We start from the raw sequence: 17,520 nt of genomic DNA, 5'->3' as shown, positions 1-17,520 counted from the left end.
TCATGTGTCTTTGTACCGTTCATTATAATGAGGTGCAAGGACCCGGAAACTCCAGCATCTGTTTGCCAGACTCAACTCTGCATCTGTGACAAACCTTAGTGAGGTCACACGGATAGGGAGTTTCCCCCTCAGAGTCCTTTTGTTGCCGCAGCAATAAATAAATTAACCAATTAAAATTAAAAAATTAAATAAACTGTTGTGTGTTTATAAAAAGATAAAGAGAGGAGGAATATGTTTTGGTGGATTTGTAGTCAGGTATGTGGGAAGGGGGTACCTCTGCAGGCCCATGCTGAGGCATCCTTTTCCACTGAGGGACCTGCCAGACAGTATAGTATAGAATTTACTCAGAGAGGGTAGTTGAGAGTGTAGTGGGGGGGGGGGGAGGAGAGAGAGAGAGAGAGAGAGAGAGAGAGAGAGAGAGAGAGAGAGAGAGGAGAAGAAGAAGAAGAAGAAGAAGAAGAAGAAGAAGAAGAAGAAGAAGAAGAAGAAGAAGAAGAAGAAGAAGAGGAGGAGGAGGAGGAGGAGGAGGAGGAGGAGGAGGAGGAGGAGGGAAGTAGAGGCCGCCATAAACACGTATTGGGGGGAGGGTGGTAGAGGGGGGAAGGGATGAGGGGACAGAGTGGGAGCAAGAAGGCAAGAGCAGAGAGAGAGGAGGGAGCAAGCAGTCCCTTTAAAGTAATTCAGGCACACCTGGCTGTTACAGGGTAACTGTGGGGCGGAGCTTAGACAAAAACAAAAAAACAAAAAAACAAAAACAACAACAACAACAGCAAACCCCCGCTAACAGGATAATAACAGTCGCTGTAGTCGCTAACTTTCTGTTTTAAGTCTCCCATGTGCTGACCTCACTGGCAAGAGCCGGCACTGTAAGCTTCGATATTCCTTCAGAACATTGTCAGAAGAGTCAGGAAGCTTCCCAGATCCCCTTTGTACGTATTTTGGCACCAAAGCAGCAAGCTTGATTTAGCAAGGACTCATGATTTAACTTAAGTTAAATCAAGTCTGCAGGGTATTGGGGGTGGGTAGGTGTTGAAATAACCAACTTCCTGGTATTGATACATTAGAGAAGTTGGGTTCTAGGAATAGCCTACTAAAATTCGTGCCCCTTGCACACATTTCGTTTCTTTTGAGTGGTGTCAAATTTTATTCAGCAAAAGTGAGTGCCTCTTGTCTTTGCAGATTTCTATTAGCAAAGGAAGTAAACAATCGATTAAAAACAAACAAACAAACAAACAAAAACAAAAAACAGGTTCAACGGTTCCTTGCTGGGAACTAAGGCTTTGAACTGCAGGCTGATAGCGCCACCTGGCGTGCAGCTTGAGAAGCACAAGCTTGGATAGTTAAAAATCCTTATTTAATAACCACTGTGGCGCAGATGTTTTTACAGAAACAAGATGGTCATAAAATCTCCTTAGGGTTTGACTTTGTGGGTGTTGGCTTTGTCTCACATGTATTCAAGCTCCTGAAAAATCTTCTTTGCCTGGGTTTACATGTAGACAGATCCTTGTTAGATCAAAGTCAAAGCTAGACTTCCAGGAGCCAGAAATGATAAACAAATAGGGGAAGGGACTACGTGCTCTTGTGAAGCTGAAACTCTTAAGTGTCCAGATCTGGCATCCTAATGTTTGAAAGAGGATGTTCCCCACCCCCACAGACTCATATGTTTGAATAGTTGGTCTCTAGCTGGTGGAACCGTTTAAGAAGGATTAGGAGGTGCGGTCTTGTTGGGGGAAGCGTGTCAAAGGGTTTTCTTACCTCCCTAATATGCTCTCTGCCTCCTAGTTGTTGGTCAAGGCGTAAGCTCTCTGCAGTGGCCCACCACTGTGCCTTTGCTCCACTGTCATAGACTCTTTTGTTTTGTTTTGTTTTTTGAGACAGGGTTTCTCTGTGTAGCTCTGGCTGTCCTGGAACTCACTCTGTAGACCAGGCTGGCCTCGAACTCAGAAATCTGCCTGGCTCTGCCTCCTAAGTGCTGGGATTAAAGGCGTGTGCCTCCACTGCCCGGCTCCATCATAGACTCTTAATTCTCTTAAATCATAAGCCCAATTAAATTCTTTTATAAGTTGCTTGGTCATGGTGTTTTATCACAACAATAGAATTTTAATGAATGCATTAACCATTCAACATTCCCTTTACCCATGGAGCCATCTCCGTGGTCCTATGGTTTTTATTTCATCAGCACTTGAATACTCCACTCTTAGCCCCAGCCAATGGCTGCGTAGTTTTCTTTGTCAGTCTTCAAGTAGAGGTCGACAAATGAGATGAAGGAAGGATTAAAAGAACACAAGGTCACACTAATCATTTGAGATAACTAGTATATGAGTACAGAACAGCCAGGTAGATCTCTCTTTCTGACCTGCAGGAGGTCTCAGAATCTACGGGACAATGTTACCAAACTCTGCATTCAGAGCCTGTGATGTAGCCACCAGGGGTGTGGGGGATATACCATTTTTTTTCCAAATTTCTTTTTTTTTTTTTTTTTTTTTTGGTTTTTCGAGACAGGGTTTCTCTGTGTAGCCCTGGCTGTCCTGGAACTCACTTTGTAGACCAGGCTGGCCTCGAACTCAGAAATCCGCCTGCCTCTGCCTCCCGAGTGCTGGGATTAAAGGCGTGCGCCACCACGCCCGGCTCCGGGATATACCATTTTAAAACTCTTGCCAGAAACCTGCTCCATGACACCTTAAATAAACCTTGGTATATCACACTTGCCATAACACACAAGTTAATATCTTATTAGAGTACTGTAAACACGACCGCATTCTTTGTGTTTTGTTTTGCTTTGCTTTTTGAGACAGTTTCTCTCTGTCACCCTGGCTGTCCAAAACTCACTCTGTAGAGTTTGAAGCCAGTTTGATCTATATATATTTTTAAAAGTTAATTATTAAAAACTATTATGAAGCCCTGGACAGCTCAGGCATGTGCACACGTGTGTCCACATACACATGCACACCACATGCACATGTGGAGAAAAAGAAAACCCAACCAAATGTTGTTTTTATCGAGTTGGCTTTTCACTGTATATGTTCTGTGTGTCTGTTCCCAAGGAATATGGAGAGGTAAGAGCTATCCCTCAGAAGTGATCATTTTCAGGACTTAAAGACAAAAGCAACATTGCCACTGTCCCCAGCTTACCCATAAAATACGCAGACTTTCTACGGAGACCTGCACGCTCTCAGTCCAGAAGACTTCTCCATAACACAGGCCTGAGAAGGAAGTTATAAGTAGATCATGTTTTGGAAACTTGCTTCAGCCAGGTCAAGCTGAAGGTAGGCTTCACATTGTGGGTCTAGGATATTTATAACCAGGATTTTTGTCAGGTGCTTTAAAAGTCTGCTTTGCAAGTTTGTAATCAGGTGACACCTATGAACAAGAGAACCAAGTTATGGTTGGAAGACCATTCTCTCTTAATAGAGAATCTGGAGGCATGAGAATTTGTACGTTCTTGATTTTTGGCTCCCTTTATAGCATAGGGTGGCCTCGAACTTGTGAACTTGTGATCGTTTTGACTTACCCTCCCAAATTCTGGAATTACTTAGTTCTCCAAGTGTAGGTTTTTTTTTTTTTTAATGGCATATTTACATAAACAACACAGCTTGTGAATGGAAAAATACCTGGATAGTATCAGAGGACATTTACTCTCGCAGGTGTGTCCAACCTGAGGCTCGTGGCGACACGTGGCCCAGGATAATAATAAATGCTGCCCAACACAAAAATCCTAAACTTTAAGCATTGTGAGATTTTTCTTTTCTTTTTCCTATTTGGATATTCGATTGAGAGCTTCTCTAGTGTAAATTTTGGAAATGACCATGTCACAGTATCATGTCGTAGTGTCAAAAGGTTGTGCACCTGCAGGGCATGGGAAGAAACTGGAGCTCAGAATAATCTCATCAGAACCTTCCCCCCTCCCCCCCCCCCCCATAGTCCAGTTGAGCTTGGACTACATTTCCCAGGATACTTCACTGCTGGGACTCATTCTGGATTGGGTAAAACAATAAGGAAGTGCCTTCGGGTCGCCCAGCAACGTGCAGAGTCCTGTTTGATGACTGGGTAAGCACGCCCCTTCCAGGAGCGTGAGGAAGCTTATTCCAGTTTCTGAGCCGTTCCTGCTTTTCCTTCCATCCCCCACGGCCGTTCCATCTCTTCCGCGTTCCCTCCCGCGCTCTTCTCAGGCTCCGCCCCCTTTCCCGCCAGTAGCTGCAAAACCCGGAAACTGGATTGCTGCCGCGGACCGGCTGGGCGAGCAGTGCGCAGGCGCGAGCGGTCTGGTCCCCCGGACGCGCGCGGCGCGGTTGAAGCCAGAGTGAGTTGCTGAGGAGAGCAGGCGGCTACTTCTGTCTCCAGCATGGCAGCTCTGCGCTATGCGGGCCTGGACGACACGGACAGTGAGGATGAGCTGCCTCCGGGCTGGGAGGAGAGAACCACCAAGGACGGCTGGGTGTACTACGCCAAGTAAGCGGCCTTGGAGCGGCGTTCCTGGGAGCCTTGTCCTGCGAGGCCTGGACCCTGCGCTGCCCTGCCAGGCGGGCATGCGCATCCGAACTGCCAGCCACCTGTCCCAGGGTCCCCCCACGTTGTTAGGGGGTCTGGGTCAAGGTCCCGTCACCTGGCCACCCGCCGCACGCCCCCTGCCGCTCACTAGGTGACACTGCACCGTGCGGTGGTGGCGCCTAGGTCTTATTCCTCTAAAGAGGAAATAGAGAAAACTTCAAAGCCAAGCTCCCGCCAAGGGGACCTGATCTGGAGGCCCAGCAATCTGTATTTTTAAGCAGATGTCCTGGATGGCTCGCAGTGGTTTCTCAGGGAAGTTTTGGAAACCTCCACAGAGCCTTTCCCTGTTTCTAACCGTGACCTTGGGCCACTGAAAGCAAGCCCCTGACTTTTTCTGTTCTCCTCATCTCTGAAATGAGCAGACACAAGAATGAATCTGTGCTGTGCACAAGGCACTCAGTGGAGAGGCTAGTAGGTTGCCCCGCAGGCGTTTTCTGTTACTTGGACTGTATCTGTGGCAAAATTGCATAGGCCTGATAGTGGAATGACCTGTGTCACCTCTCCCTCCTCCCTACCCCATCTTCCCATTTCTGAGACAGGATCTTGCTATGTCAACTTGGCTGGCTTGGGACTAGCTTAGTAGACCAGGCTGGCCAGGAACTTTCACAGATTCCCTGGGTCTCACTGAATGTATAGGCCTGTGTAATCCCACCCCCAAACCCCAGAATCTGTGTAGTGCCTTAAATACAGACCCTGGGTTTCCATAGGGGAGCTACTGCAGCTGACTCTATGCTTGGGGAACTCTGTTCATTTTTAAGAAATAGATATTTAATGGACAAAATGCAGGGTTTTCATACAGTCTTGATCAGGCTCTGCCAGTCAAAGAATGAAAAAGCGGGAAATTCGCAATGTAACAGGTAGCAGTGGAGGAGTCGCCAACACCTCAGACAGCAGCAGGCACAGTCAGCAGGCTGACAGGCACTCTATAGGGGAGGACTCCTGTTCCCAGGGCAGACACACATGGAGGAAACAACTGCAAAGCCAAAGGGAACCCTGGAGCCAACAAATTGCAGCCTCTCCTTGAGGGCTTTGGTTTTAAGTCATTGAGGAGTTTTCGTTCCCTAATTTAAGAGTTGGTCAGTTTGAAGAGAAGGGTTGGTCGGCCCACATCTGCTGGGTAACGTGTCCTGATGTGGTCTCGAACTTGCTGAGCCAGTCACCAGCAACAGCTGACTAGCAGGAGAAAAAGCCCACAAGGACTTTGTTTTAAGATGCCAGGCTTTCGACTCACATAAGGAGTGTGAGGAAGAAGCTGGCTGTCTTGGAAGTTCATCAACTGTGTCACCTAGCCATGGTTCCTCTCCCTGTCTGCCTTCCAAGATGTCTATCTGCCTCCAGCCCCCGAGTTTCATGGCCTCCTTTTTCTTATGAATACTGTGTACTTTTCCTGATATTTTTTCTTCATATCAAATACTTCCTCTTCTGTTTTCTTATATATCTGTGAAATATTTTTAAAACAGGGTCTCATATAGTCGAGGGTGACCCTAACTTGGTTAGGTGGCCGAGGTTGAGCTCCCAGTTCTCCTGGGCTGGGGGCAAAGTGTGCATGAACAACACACCTGACTTTATGCTTTTAAAAGCTAGGAGACTCAATCTTTTTCAAGCTTTCCATGAGAGTATCGTCTCACCTGGCTTTCAGAAAACAAATTATTGTATTAACACCTGTAATACAGGTGTTATTAGTTTTTAATAATTAACTTAAAAAATATATACAGACCAGACTGGCTTCAAACTCACAGAGACCTTCCAGCCTCTGGGGTTAATGGCACGTGCTACAGTTTTGTCTAGCAGTGCTTCCTGTAGCCCAGGCTTGCCTAGAATTTTTTTTGTAAACAGGATGACATAGTTCTTGATGCCTCTTGCCTCCTCCTCCGAAATATGGAATTACAGGTTTGTACTACCCTACCTGGTTCCAGAAAAATTTACAAGATAACTTTCTTCCCTTGTTACCAAATTAGGAATTAGTGTGCGCTGGAGTCTCCCCACTGATGGGCTGTGAAGTATGAGATTTGTAGGTACTCCAAGCTATTCACTGCTGCCCCTGGCGGCCAGATAGAAAGAAACAGAAAAGCTTTGGTGAGTTCATTCATTCAAGAGTCCTTAAGGGCCAGGCCGGTAGGTGGGCATTGATGAAGTCCAGCTAAGTGTGGTGCAGCTGCCATTCTTAAGGATCTCTAGAAGACCGACAAATGATTTCTAATGATATAGTTCCAGTGCACTGTGTCCAGCATGAGGTGTGTGGGTGGGTGAGGGAGGCCGCCTAGGAGAGGCGTCACTTGCCCTGTGTCTCAGAGTGCTGTAGAAGGTGGCTTCAGGTGGTAGGAAATCAGGCAGGTTGGAGGGGACAGTGGGAGGAGAGACCCCAAGCAGCCCTCTTTCTGTGGTATAGAGTTGTAAAGCCTGAGAGTGGTGAGAAAGGAATCAGTTTGCAGAGGCCCTTCTGTGTGTCACCAAGCACTTGGATTTTGTTGTTGGACTCTAGAGCCGGCCGATGATCTGAAGCCAGGGAGTGATAGTGAGTTTGTGTCTTCAGAAGGACTGAGTGGCTCTGGAGACATGAGTGAATTGTGTGAGCAGGAGGTGCTGGGGTATAGGCATGCCAATGGTCCTGCATTAGGTGCTCCTACGTGGACGTCAGTGTGTGGAGTCTCAGCCCTAGAAAACATCCTAGTCTGTGCTGCTCCAACCACCTGAACTTATCACTGTTTCTCAGTCCTTGGCATCTACCGTCGGCATCTCGTCAGTTGGTGATGACGTAATACAGTTACTTCCTTTCCGAGGGTGGATTTAAGGAAATCAAGCTTAACCTTCGAGTGCCTCCCTCAGTGCCTGGCTGTGTCCCTCATGGGAGGGATGCCCCGTCACTGGTGACAGGTGGTTCTAGCTTTCCATCCATGTTTTAAGGAGAATAGTCTAGTACAGTTGTACTTTTTCATTCTATTAAATGTGGACCGAGCAAAAGTAAAGGAAGAAACAGCAAGTAGCAGATAGAGAGAAGCCTTGGCTAGCAAAATCTTATCAATAGAGTACTCACAGTGCCCCTCAGAAACTGACTGGAAGAGCCCAGCTGAGAGAGGAGTAAAGCTTAGTCAGGTGTGTACAACATCAGCCCACATCTGGGAGCCCTGACTGAGGTCGTGGTGGAGTTCCCGTTGCCTGGTACCTATTCTCCATGTTTCCCTTAGCCACGGGCATTTTTTATATCATGGGATAAACAGTAGCTGAGGGAAGGCACTTGAGAATCTTTTAGCTATATTCAAGGACAAAGTGTGTGTGTGTGTGTGTGTTTTAATACCCTTAGCTGTTTGCTGTTTTCCTTTCTCCTGTCACAGACTGGGGAGCCCTTTAGTCTCTTGGGAGCTTTTGAAGGGCACGTGAAATAAACACACTGGAGCCTGGTAAGGGGAAGCCTCCTTGATACCAGAGTCTGCTTTCGGTGAGCTCAGACAATTTACCAATAGAATGTGTGACAGCTCACCATTGTACTATAAGATTGCTCTGTGAGACCGTTTGGACAGTGTCCCGGAGACAGCCCCATTCTGCAGATGACAGGAGGTGATGGCTGAGAGGTGGAGTCAGTGGAGCAGTGGTGCGTCGGGGCTGCCTGGTCAGACCCAGCGTTCACAGATCCGTGGTCATCTTGTCATAGCTAAGTGACCTGTGCTACTGTCTCACTACACTCTTAACATCCTTTTGGGTGCACTCAGGACCCAGAGATTAATGAGACACTGAAGTTATACCTGGGGCCAGAATACAGATTTAAATATTTGTGAATGTGTGTGTGTGTGTGTGTGTGTGTGAGTGTGAAGTGTGTATCCCATGGAGTATTGGTGGAGATGAGATGACAGCATTCAGGAACTGCATCTCTTCTTCCTCCGTGGGATCCAGGCAGCAAACTTGAGTCCTCAGGATTGCATGGCAAGCACTTTTTCCTCCTGAGCCATTTTGGCAGGCCAGAATATACATTTTAAAAGTCACATATGGCCGGGCGTGGTGGTGCACGCCTTTAGTCCCAGCACTCCGGAGGCAGAGGCAGGTGGATTTCTGAGTCCGAGGCCAGCCTGGTCTACGAAGTGAGTTCCAGGACAGCCAGGGCTACACAGAGAAACCCTGCCTCAAAAAAACCAAAACAAACAAACAAAAAAGTTACATCTGTAATTTTAGTAATTAGGAAGTCAAGGCAGCAGAGTCAAGCGTTTAATGTCATCCATGGCTACGTAGTGAGCTCAGCCTGCGCCACACGAAACCTTGTCTCCAAACAAAACCAAAACAAACCAAAAAACCCAAAACTCAAAGTAGAAAGAACAAGGAAAATAAGCTTTAGCAATGCAATATTTAAGCTACATTTAATATTTAAATATGAGCGTTATAAACCAGATATTGAAGATAGTCAGTGTATCCTTGAATAAAGGGAAGAGGAATACAAAATGTCTTGCTAGAGCTTTGTGCTTCACAGAGCTTTGTAAAGTTGACTCTAGCTGGGACGCTGCCCCCCTTGCTCTCCCAGTGATCTCCCTGCCTGCCCTGCAAGATTCCTTCAGGTTGGATTCTGACCTATAACCAGAGGCCTCTGACCTAACATAGTCAGCAAACCATCTGTTCTGAGTCTGTCTGTTCTTAGGATTCCAACTATATCAGGAAGAGCCACAGCTAACACAGTGACACCGTTTTAGCAGCGTTAACTTACTCTGTTGTGGGTCTCCATTACAGTCACACCGAGGAGAAGACCCAGTGGGAACATCCGAAAACCGGCAAGAGGAAACGGGTCGCAGGAGGTCTGTATGCCGTCCCAAGCACAGAAGCATTAAGTAGCTAGGGGAGATGTCAGCAGTGGTGAGGTAGCAGTTAACCCTGCGTTTCTGGGAAGGCTGTCTGGTGGGTGGCCGTCAAGGAGCAAGGCTGTCAGTCTGAGAGCATAACGGGATTTGACAGAAGGAGAAAATAAGATCTTGAGGTGGACAGAAGGATGTCTTCTGGCTTTATAAAGTTTATTGAGAAAATTGGAGCTTTGACTTGGGCTTCTCTGCAGTTGCACCCTGGGAGCAATTACTTTTGGTGTAGGCTGTAGAGGCAGATGTCAGTATTTTATGGAAACCTACAAAGATGTTTCTGAGGCAGTACACAGTCCATGGAGTGGGAGTATTGGATGGAAAGCAAGGGGTTGCAGCTCCTCAGGACCCAGGTGAAGACAGAGGAGCTCGTACATGACAGGATGGCTCTACAGCAGAGCGCAAGGCAGCCTGGGTCCGCACACCACTGCTCATGTCTGGTGTATTTGCGACATGGCTGTGAGCTTTGGGAATTCATGCTCGTAGGAGCATCTGCCGAGACCTGAGGTAAAAGCAGGAGTTGAGAGAACATTTAACAGTGATCAAGAGTGTAACAGGGTTTTGGTTAAATGCAGGAAGCGGAATATGGATTCCAGATGGGATGCTGGGCCCTCTCTAACTCCCATGTGACCAGAGCAGCCTGGTCCAGGAGGAGGCAGGGGGACTGGGGATTAGAGGAATAATCTCTTTCCTGACCTTGGGGTGTGATGTGGCTTCATTCCCTACACACGCACTGTTAATCTTCCTTGTGTTTCAGATTTGCCGTATGGATGGGAACAGGAGACTGATGAGAACGGACAAGTGTTTTTCGTTGAGTAAGTGTCTGTGTAGAAGCGTAGCCAGTTTGACTTTTAAGAGGGATTTTCAGTTACAATTTCCTACATTGACTGTAGGAAAATATGAAGTCACAGAGACCTGTTTTACCAGCAGGAGTAACCCCCTTTACAACTTTGTGATTTTTTTTTCTTCTAGTCTGCAGTTTTCTACCCTTCTTTGTACACTAAGGTTTTGGGGTGGGGTCAGCCCACTCATCTGCCACGTGGATTGTGGTGTGGTACTCCCTAAGCACACCCCTAATATAGCACATAATATAATTGTCATTCCTTTAAGGTTAAACAAAACCTTAGCATTTTGGAGACAGTGTGATATTTTGGGAGTTTCATGAAGATTTCCTTAGGTTTTCACTGTACTTGATTGGGGTATTTTTCTTTCTTTCCTTCTTTTTTCTTCTTTAAGCGGCTCATCCTGAGGCTTACTAACATTTTTGCAAAGGATTGATTGATATGTCTGTGTGTCTGTTCAAGGGTGTCGGGCTCATCTCCTATCAGTCTTCAAATCTCCTCTTAGGCAGGGTCTCTCCCTGAACCTCAGGAGGAAGCCAGTGAGCCTCAGCGATCCTGCGGTATCTGCAGTCTTCAGAGCTGGAGTTAGCAGATGTGCAAACATGGGATGCCGGGATTGCAGGATGGTGCTGTGTCCCAGGCTCCAGTCTTCACAGTTGGGCAGCACGTGCTCTGGAACTGCTGCGCCGTCTCTGGAACTTCAGTTTCCCCGTTTTTAGCACTACAGTGACAGTTGGTTTGGCCTCACCGGTTACTATCCATGTAGTGATAGCGGTAGTTGTAGCAGTAGGCTCACCTGGAGAAGTGTTTTGTCAGCAAACCTAATGAACTCCCTCGCACTTCATCCTCCGCGCTGGGAGCAGGTAGGCCAGGCTTGCTTTGGAGAGTCTGGGCAGCTGCACGCAGCCCTAGCAGGGCAGCCTCGCCAGCAGGTGGTTACGTGATGTTCTTTGCTGATTATTAGATTATGAAGGGTTTCTTCTTCCTTGATTTATAAAAATCCTTCCCCTTATCAAGACAGGGATGCCACTTCTTTATAGTTTTATGCTACAAATATCCCTTTGTACGTTTTCCTTGGACCCCTCGGCTGTAGACACTCACAGGCTCCATGCAGCCAGACTCCTCCTGTGTAGGCTTCTGCTGTGCACACACGTCTGCTCAGCTGCCCTCTGGAGTGCTTTCCTTCTCACTGGCCCAGAGCAGTGGCTCCAAGGTGGAATTCTCCAATCAGCATCATTGGCAGCTCTTGGGAGCTTACTAGATATACACATCCTCAAATCCTTACCATCCGAATCTCAGTGTGGGGTGTGTTTGTGGTGGTAAGGGGCAGCCGATTCCCTCCAGGGAATTCTGAGGCATGCTGATTTGTCTGGTCTACTCTAGAGAGGGATCAGCTAAACTTTTGTGTAACGGATCAGATGTGTTTTAGGCTTTGGCACTACCTGGTTTCTGTTTTAATACAAAAATAATGGCCCTTGCTGTGTCCTAGTAAAACTTTACAGAAACAGGCAGTAGGCTGAATCAGCCAGCTGCTGGCCTAATGAAAAATGAGCATGGACTGCGGAAGCAAGCTAGGACGAGGTCAGGTATTTTCCAGCTTGCTGGAGGCTGTGCTGAGATAAGCATAGCAGGCGCTTGCTTGAGAGGAAGGAAGTGTAGATTTGTTTCCGTGTGCAAATACTGTCACTGGTAGCTACTTACAGGCTACCAAGGTGGAATCCCAGGGGAGTGGAGACCACAGCACCAGCCAGCACTGCCAAATGTCAGTGTGGTCAGACAGAGTCTCACAAAGTTGTTCAGGCTGGCCTGTAGTCTACCTGTTCGAACCTCCTGAGTAGCTGGGATCACAGGGCTATGCCATGGCTCTCAGATACATACACCTTAAATCATAATATCCCATGCATTTCAGGAGGGTTCTATAACATTTCAAGGTCTTTATCTCAAGTCTCAAAAGTGCACATAACCTTTGTACTCCATTGTATATATTTAGAGTGTGTACACGTGAACATAGCATCCAGGTAGGTTTCAGGACAACTTGGAGTCAGTTGGGATTGAACCCAGGTCATCAGGCTTGGTAGCAGACACCTTTCCCTGCTGAGCCATCTTGACAGCCCAGGAATATATTTAAAAATATAAAAATGGTATTAAAAGGAGTAATTTAATAATCTGTATGTGCCAGTATATTTTAATGTTGTTTCTAGATTAATTCCAAACCAAAAGTTCAGTCCTTATTATAGCTTGGCTTAGCTATGGTCTTAAAATGCAAACAATTGAAATCTTGCTGTCTGCCTTGCTTTGTAGTTTTTAAGACGTCTATCGTTTCCATTTTCTCCTTGTGTACCAATGTGTATAGGCCTTTGCACAGGCCATTGAAGTTACATGGATGTCTATTGAAGAGAGTGGCTGACAGGTCTTTTTTTTTTTTTTTTTTTTTAAAGATTTATTTATTTATTATATGTAAGTACACTGTAGCTGTCTTCAGACACTCCAGAAGAGGGCGCCAGATCTCGTTACGGATGGTTGTGAGCCACCATGTGGTTGCTGGGATTTGAACTCTGGACCTTCGGAAGAGCAGTCGGGTGCTCTTACCCACTGAGCCATCTCACCAGCCCCCTGACAGGTCTTATAGATGCATTTATATTAATATGAATTCAGTAGAAACTCGGATCCTTCTCAGCAGGCTGCTGTGGGACCCAAGAGGCCTGCTGTGTCCCAGTACCTTCAGGGTTGTTCTGAGAGGCTCCACGGCTCTTTTCAGGCAAGAGTGCCATCCTTCCAGAGGCCAGAAGGTAGATGGAATGGCTTCTGGGTCTCTCCGTGTTTGACAGTAAGGCTGTGGTGCATTGTTCCCCTGAAGTATTAGATTTTCTTGTACTTAGAGATGCTGGTCCTTGCTGTATAGAGTTCAATGTTCTTTCTTCCTGTTCTTTGCAGCCACATAAATAAAAGAACTACCTACTTGGATCCAAGATTGGCATTTACCGTGGACGATAATCCGACGAAGCCGACCACCAGACAGAGATACGACGGGAGCACCACCGCCATGGAGATCCTGCAGGGCCGGGACTTCACAGGCAAGGTGGTCCTGGTGACTGGAGCAAATTCGGGAATAGGTAGGCCTGCAGCTTACTGTCCTCTTATTTCATTTATTTATTTTTTTGAGAGTGCTGCAGAGAGTTCTCCTTAAATGTAACTGTAATGAAACGTTGGTGGTGAATCTCCAATTGAAAGAGGCTGTTACAGCTCTCTCAGCTGTTGTCTCATTAAAACCGCACTCCCTCTCCATCCCAGTGTTACAGTGTGAGGTTTGTGGGGCCTGACCTTGAAGTTGCTCAAAGCTGAGAAGTCAGCAGAAGGCTGTGGCTATTTTGGTATTCAGGGGCTGGAGACAACAGGCTCTGGCTAAGAGGTTTTGACCCGGTCGGTGTGGTGCATGGATGTATTCCAATTACCTGGCTTATTCAAACCAAAATTGATTGGTAACGGGATCCTGGACAGCAGTAGATTGTGACTTTGGATCCAAGGGTACTGCAGGTTCCCACTGGTCACTGAGCCTATCGTTTTCTCTTGGTAACCGTATCTTATTTCTTCATAAAACTGGAGAGTGTGTCCTTGTCCTCACCTCTGCAGAAACCCTCCTAATTGCCCCTGTTTAACCACAGTGACCACGGTGAGGTCAGTGGCTTCCCGGGCTGCTGCAGTGACAGCCCTGAGGCGGGCACCTGTGCCACCTCAAGGGATGGGGCTTTACTTTGTTTTGGTCCATTGACATCTGACATTAGCGTCTGAATGGCTTTGGGATAGGATATGCATCTTCAGATTCAAGAGTAGAACTGCATCTGTCTGTCCTCTGCTTGTCTCTGTCAGTTTTCTGTCCATCTGCCTGTCTGTCACAGTGCCCCTTATGGCCTCTCTCATGAGCTTTCCTCTCTTTTCCTTTCTTTCTTTCCTGATTTTGGAGTCCCCAGTGTCCTCCTCTAGCAGGCAGAGGAGGTAAGGTACCACAGTGGATCAGACACTCTGCAGTGTGGCTTTTGTCCTTCCAGGCAGTCTTGGAAAGTGTCCTTGCCCAGGTAGTCTGTGGCTTCTAGATAACAGGCTTCCTTCTCCCGAGCCGTGCAACTTGCCCACGTATAAGCTGCCATTACTGCTTCGTTGGGCCTGTGCAATGCAGGGTGGAATGAGCATCTGCTCCCCAGGCTCCTGGTGTTGCCCTCTGTGCGAGCCCTGCCAGGTTCTCCAGCATTCCTTCCTTAGGGCCGCAGCACAGTCCCCCTGTGCCTGGACAGACACCTTGTCTGCCCAAGAGTGCTGTTGGGGCAATGGCTTTCCCACACTCCCCTCTACGTGGGAGGTAGGAGATATGGAGGGAGGTGTGTGCTCCCTGACTGACCCACTGGGTTCTCGCAGGGCCTCCCGCTTTGATGTGAGCTCTGAGCAGACTGTTGTGTCGCTGACTCTCTCACGCTGTCCGTAAGCAATGCAGAACTAACTTTTGAATGTTTATACTTGATAGTACTAAGGCAGTTGAATAAATTCTCAGCTCTAAGCAGGAAGGAAGGGCAGGATGGTTCTGGAATGTAGGAGGTTTCAGAGGCAAAGCAGAAGTACAATGAGGGCGTGAAAAACATTGGTTTTGGACACAGTGTCTTGCTGTGTGTCCTTGCCTTGCGTTAGCAATGTAGCCCAGGCTGGCTTCCAACTCCTGATCTTCATGCTTCACACGCCAGGATTATGGATCTGTCCCACCACACTCAGTTCCCAGTCCTTCTCTCTACAGTTGTGAGCTGGCTTTACCTCTGTCAACTGAATTCAGCCTTCTGGGTTGGATGTGGATCAACTACAGCCCCTGGGTATAATCTGACCTCCTTGATTTTGTAGGTGTTTTTTATTGGAACACAGCCATGCACATTTAGGGTATCACCAGAAGCCGAGTAATTACAGTAGGGATCGTGTGGCTCCCAAAGTCTTTACTGTGGGGCCTGCACTCAAAGCATTTACTCTGGGTGGTCCAGCTGAACCCAAGGCAGGGTTGCCTCAGCGTCTCGGATCAGCCCGTTCAGCTGAGGCTGGGATAACGGGCTACCCAGGCTACAGGAAGAGTGCACCGAGCACATCGTGAATAGCTGGAAGGATATCTGCCTGCCCCTGCCCGTGGTCTCAGTGAGCTACAAGACTAGAATGTTGTCTCCTCAGGAACTAACACCCTTCTCCTCTTGACCTTTGTTTAACCAGCTTTCTGAACCTGAAGACTTTTAGATTGAAAGCTGTAGCTTGTGGACCTCAGTGGAGAACAGCATCTCAGGCTCCAGGGGAGCCATCCCTTCATCCAGAGCCGCTGCTAGCAGATCAAGAGCCGGAGCCTGCTAACCAGTAGACAATGGAGCAGCTCACTGCCCTGTGTGCAGCACAGCCGGGCAGGAGGGGCAGGAGGTTGTGGCTCTTTGGAGTTACACACGGGCTGGCTCTGATTCTGTAAAAAAAGAAGGAAACGGCTTCAACACGGAGATGACCGCATCTAAGTCCCCGGGAGTCTCAGGAAAGGGAAAGTCTAGCGTTTAGACTAAGGGAGTCTCCCACTTCCCTGGGGCCCATGGATTTCCTAAGCTACATCTGTTCGAGAGTAGATTTGGCTGTGTGCACAGAGCTGTGTGGAAGCTGCTTGCCTTGAACCTTCAGGCTGGCTTGCTGGTCAGGCAGCACTCTCTGACACAGGCAGTCACATGTCCCTTGAGTGGGACAGCAGCTGCCTATCTTTATGTCAGCGGGGCATTTGAGTTCCATACAATTGATGCTTCATCGAGACCGATATATTGCCATTGTGTTTCTGGAGGAACAGTTAGGCTTTTGGCAGACTCTGTTGGAAACCTGATAGTAGCTATGAGCACATCAGACAATCTGGTGTTTGGTGCTAACGACAGAACTCTCTTCTTTCAGTCTGAAGCCTGGGGTGGTTCAGGTTTGATTTTAAGTTTCTTTCTGAGCTTAGTCTTTTCCCTTCTGGACCTTTATAATGTTGGGCAGCGTCATACATGGTCTCCCTCTGAAACAGCCAGAGAATCAACAAAAACAAAACTAGCTTTCCTCTTAGAGTATTGTGATCACCACCCCAGGCCTTATTGTAGAGGTTCACACACGTGCACATACGCACACATACACACACTCCCAGAGATGAAAGAGATCCACACTAAAGGTGTCAGTCATCCCTCAATTGGTTCTCTTTAAAGCAGAGTAAAGGCATGAGCTTTTCATGCTGGGAGCCCTGCGGGATCCTTTCCGTACAGTGTCTTCATATGTAGGCTTAGAGGATCTGTCCCTAGACCATGTGGTGATGCTCCAGCATGGTGTTAGTGCCACACTTTAACTTGTACATTGTCACTGTGATGGATTCTTGCCTAGAGTAAATCCTTTCCTTTCTAGGCTGCTTTCCTTGCAGACCGTGTAGCAGCACTGACCTTTCCTAAGGAACTGTAGAGGATCCTGAGCCAGGCTGGGGGCTGCCTGAACTTAACCCTGTAATCCCCTTTTTTGAGTAAAGCCCGAGTTTTAGTGTTTGGGGTCCTGGAATTCCCCATCACATTCTTTTCCCATTGATGACATTCGAGCTGATGGGGCCTTGGGTTATCTTCCTTTTGGGAACTCTGTGCTCATTAAGCCGAGGGGAAGCCCCTAAATCATCCAAGAGACCCCTAGGGAGTTAATTAAATATATCTGCAACAACGGTTCTCTTAAGCTAAAGTGATTTGAAATTATTTCCTTCGGAGAAACTATTGGAAGTTGTTTTTCTTTGAGACAGAGTCTCGTTACATAGCCTAGACTAGCCTACAATTCAGGGAAGTTCTCCTGCCTCAGCTTTCTCCACACCTGGCTGGACACTTGAGATTTTATGACAGTATTGAGAAAAGTCCTTGACTGGCATTACATAAAAAATTAAAGATGATTATTTTATGAGTCAAACAGCCACTTCACATGTGAACATTCTTAGATATCGTAGTACGTGGGACCCTTAGTACCCAGGCCAGGTGCCCTTAGAAATGCCATCATGATTGCTGCCGTGCCGTCGGCTAACCCTGGGTAGGAGCAGAGTAGGTCTAGAGTGTGTGTATGAGTCACAGGCCCCAACAGATTACATTCATGTATACGTGTCCACAGGTGCCTCTCTGAACAGTCTCAGAGGGGTCTGTTCTCTGAGGCCCCAGTTAATTCCGTATTTGCCCTTGGGTTTGGTTTTCACCTTTTTATAGTGTCAGCTTAGTAAATGAAGTTCGTGTTGCTATGCTTCAATGACAAAGTGGCTCAAG

The 17,520-nt window shown here is 47.4% G+C and overlaps 1 protein-coding gene across 1 annotated transcript in view; it reads left to right on the top strand.

Annotated features, from left to right (window-relative positions):
• Nucleotides 1-4,241: 4,241 nt before the first annotated feature.
• Nucleotides 4,242-17,520, top strand: part of Wwox (WW domain containing oxidoreductase) — a 922,964-nt gene continuing 909,685 nt past the window's right edge. The window contains exons 1-4 of the mRNA XM_021170653.2: nt 4,242-4,449; nt 9,259-9,323; nt 10,135-10,192; nt 13,154-13,332. Coding sequence (XP_021026312.1) covers nt 4,343-4,449; nt 9,259-9,323; nt 10,135-10,192; nt 13,154-13,332 — 409 coding nt within the window. The 5' untranslated portion in view covers nt 4,242-4,342. The remainder of the gene's footprint in view (nt 4,450-9,258; nt 9,324-10,134; nt 10,193-13,153; nt 13,333-17,520) is intronic.

Source organism: Mus caroli, unplaced genomic scaffold (assembly GCF_978045245.1).
Source record: "Mus caroli unplaced genomic scaffold, Mus_caroli_1 scaffold_10, whole genome shotgun sequence".
NCBI classification, from domain to species: domain Eukaryota; kingdom Metazoa; phylum Chordata; class Mammalia; order Rodentia; family Muridae; genus Mus; species Mus caroli.
This window is presented reverse-complemented; position numbering and strand designations above follow the sequence as displayed.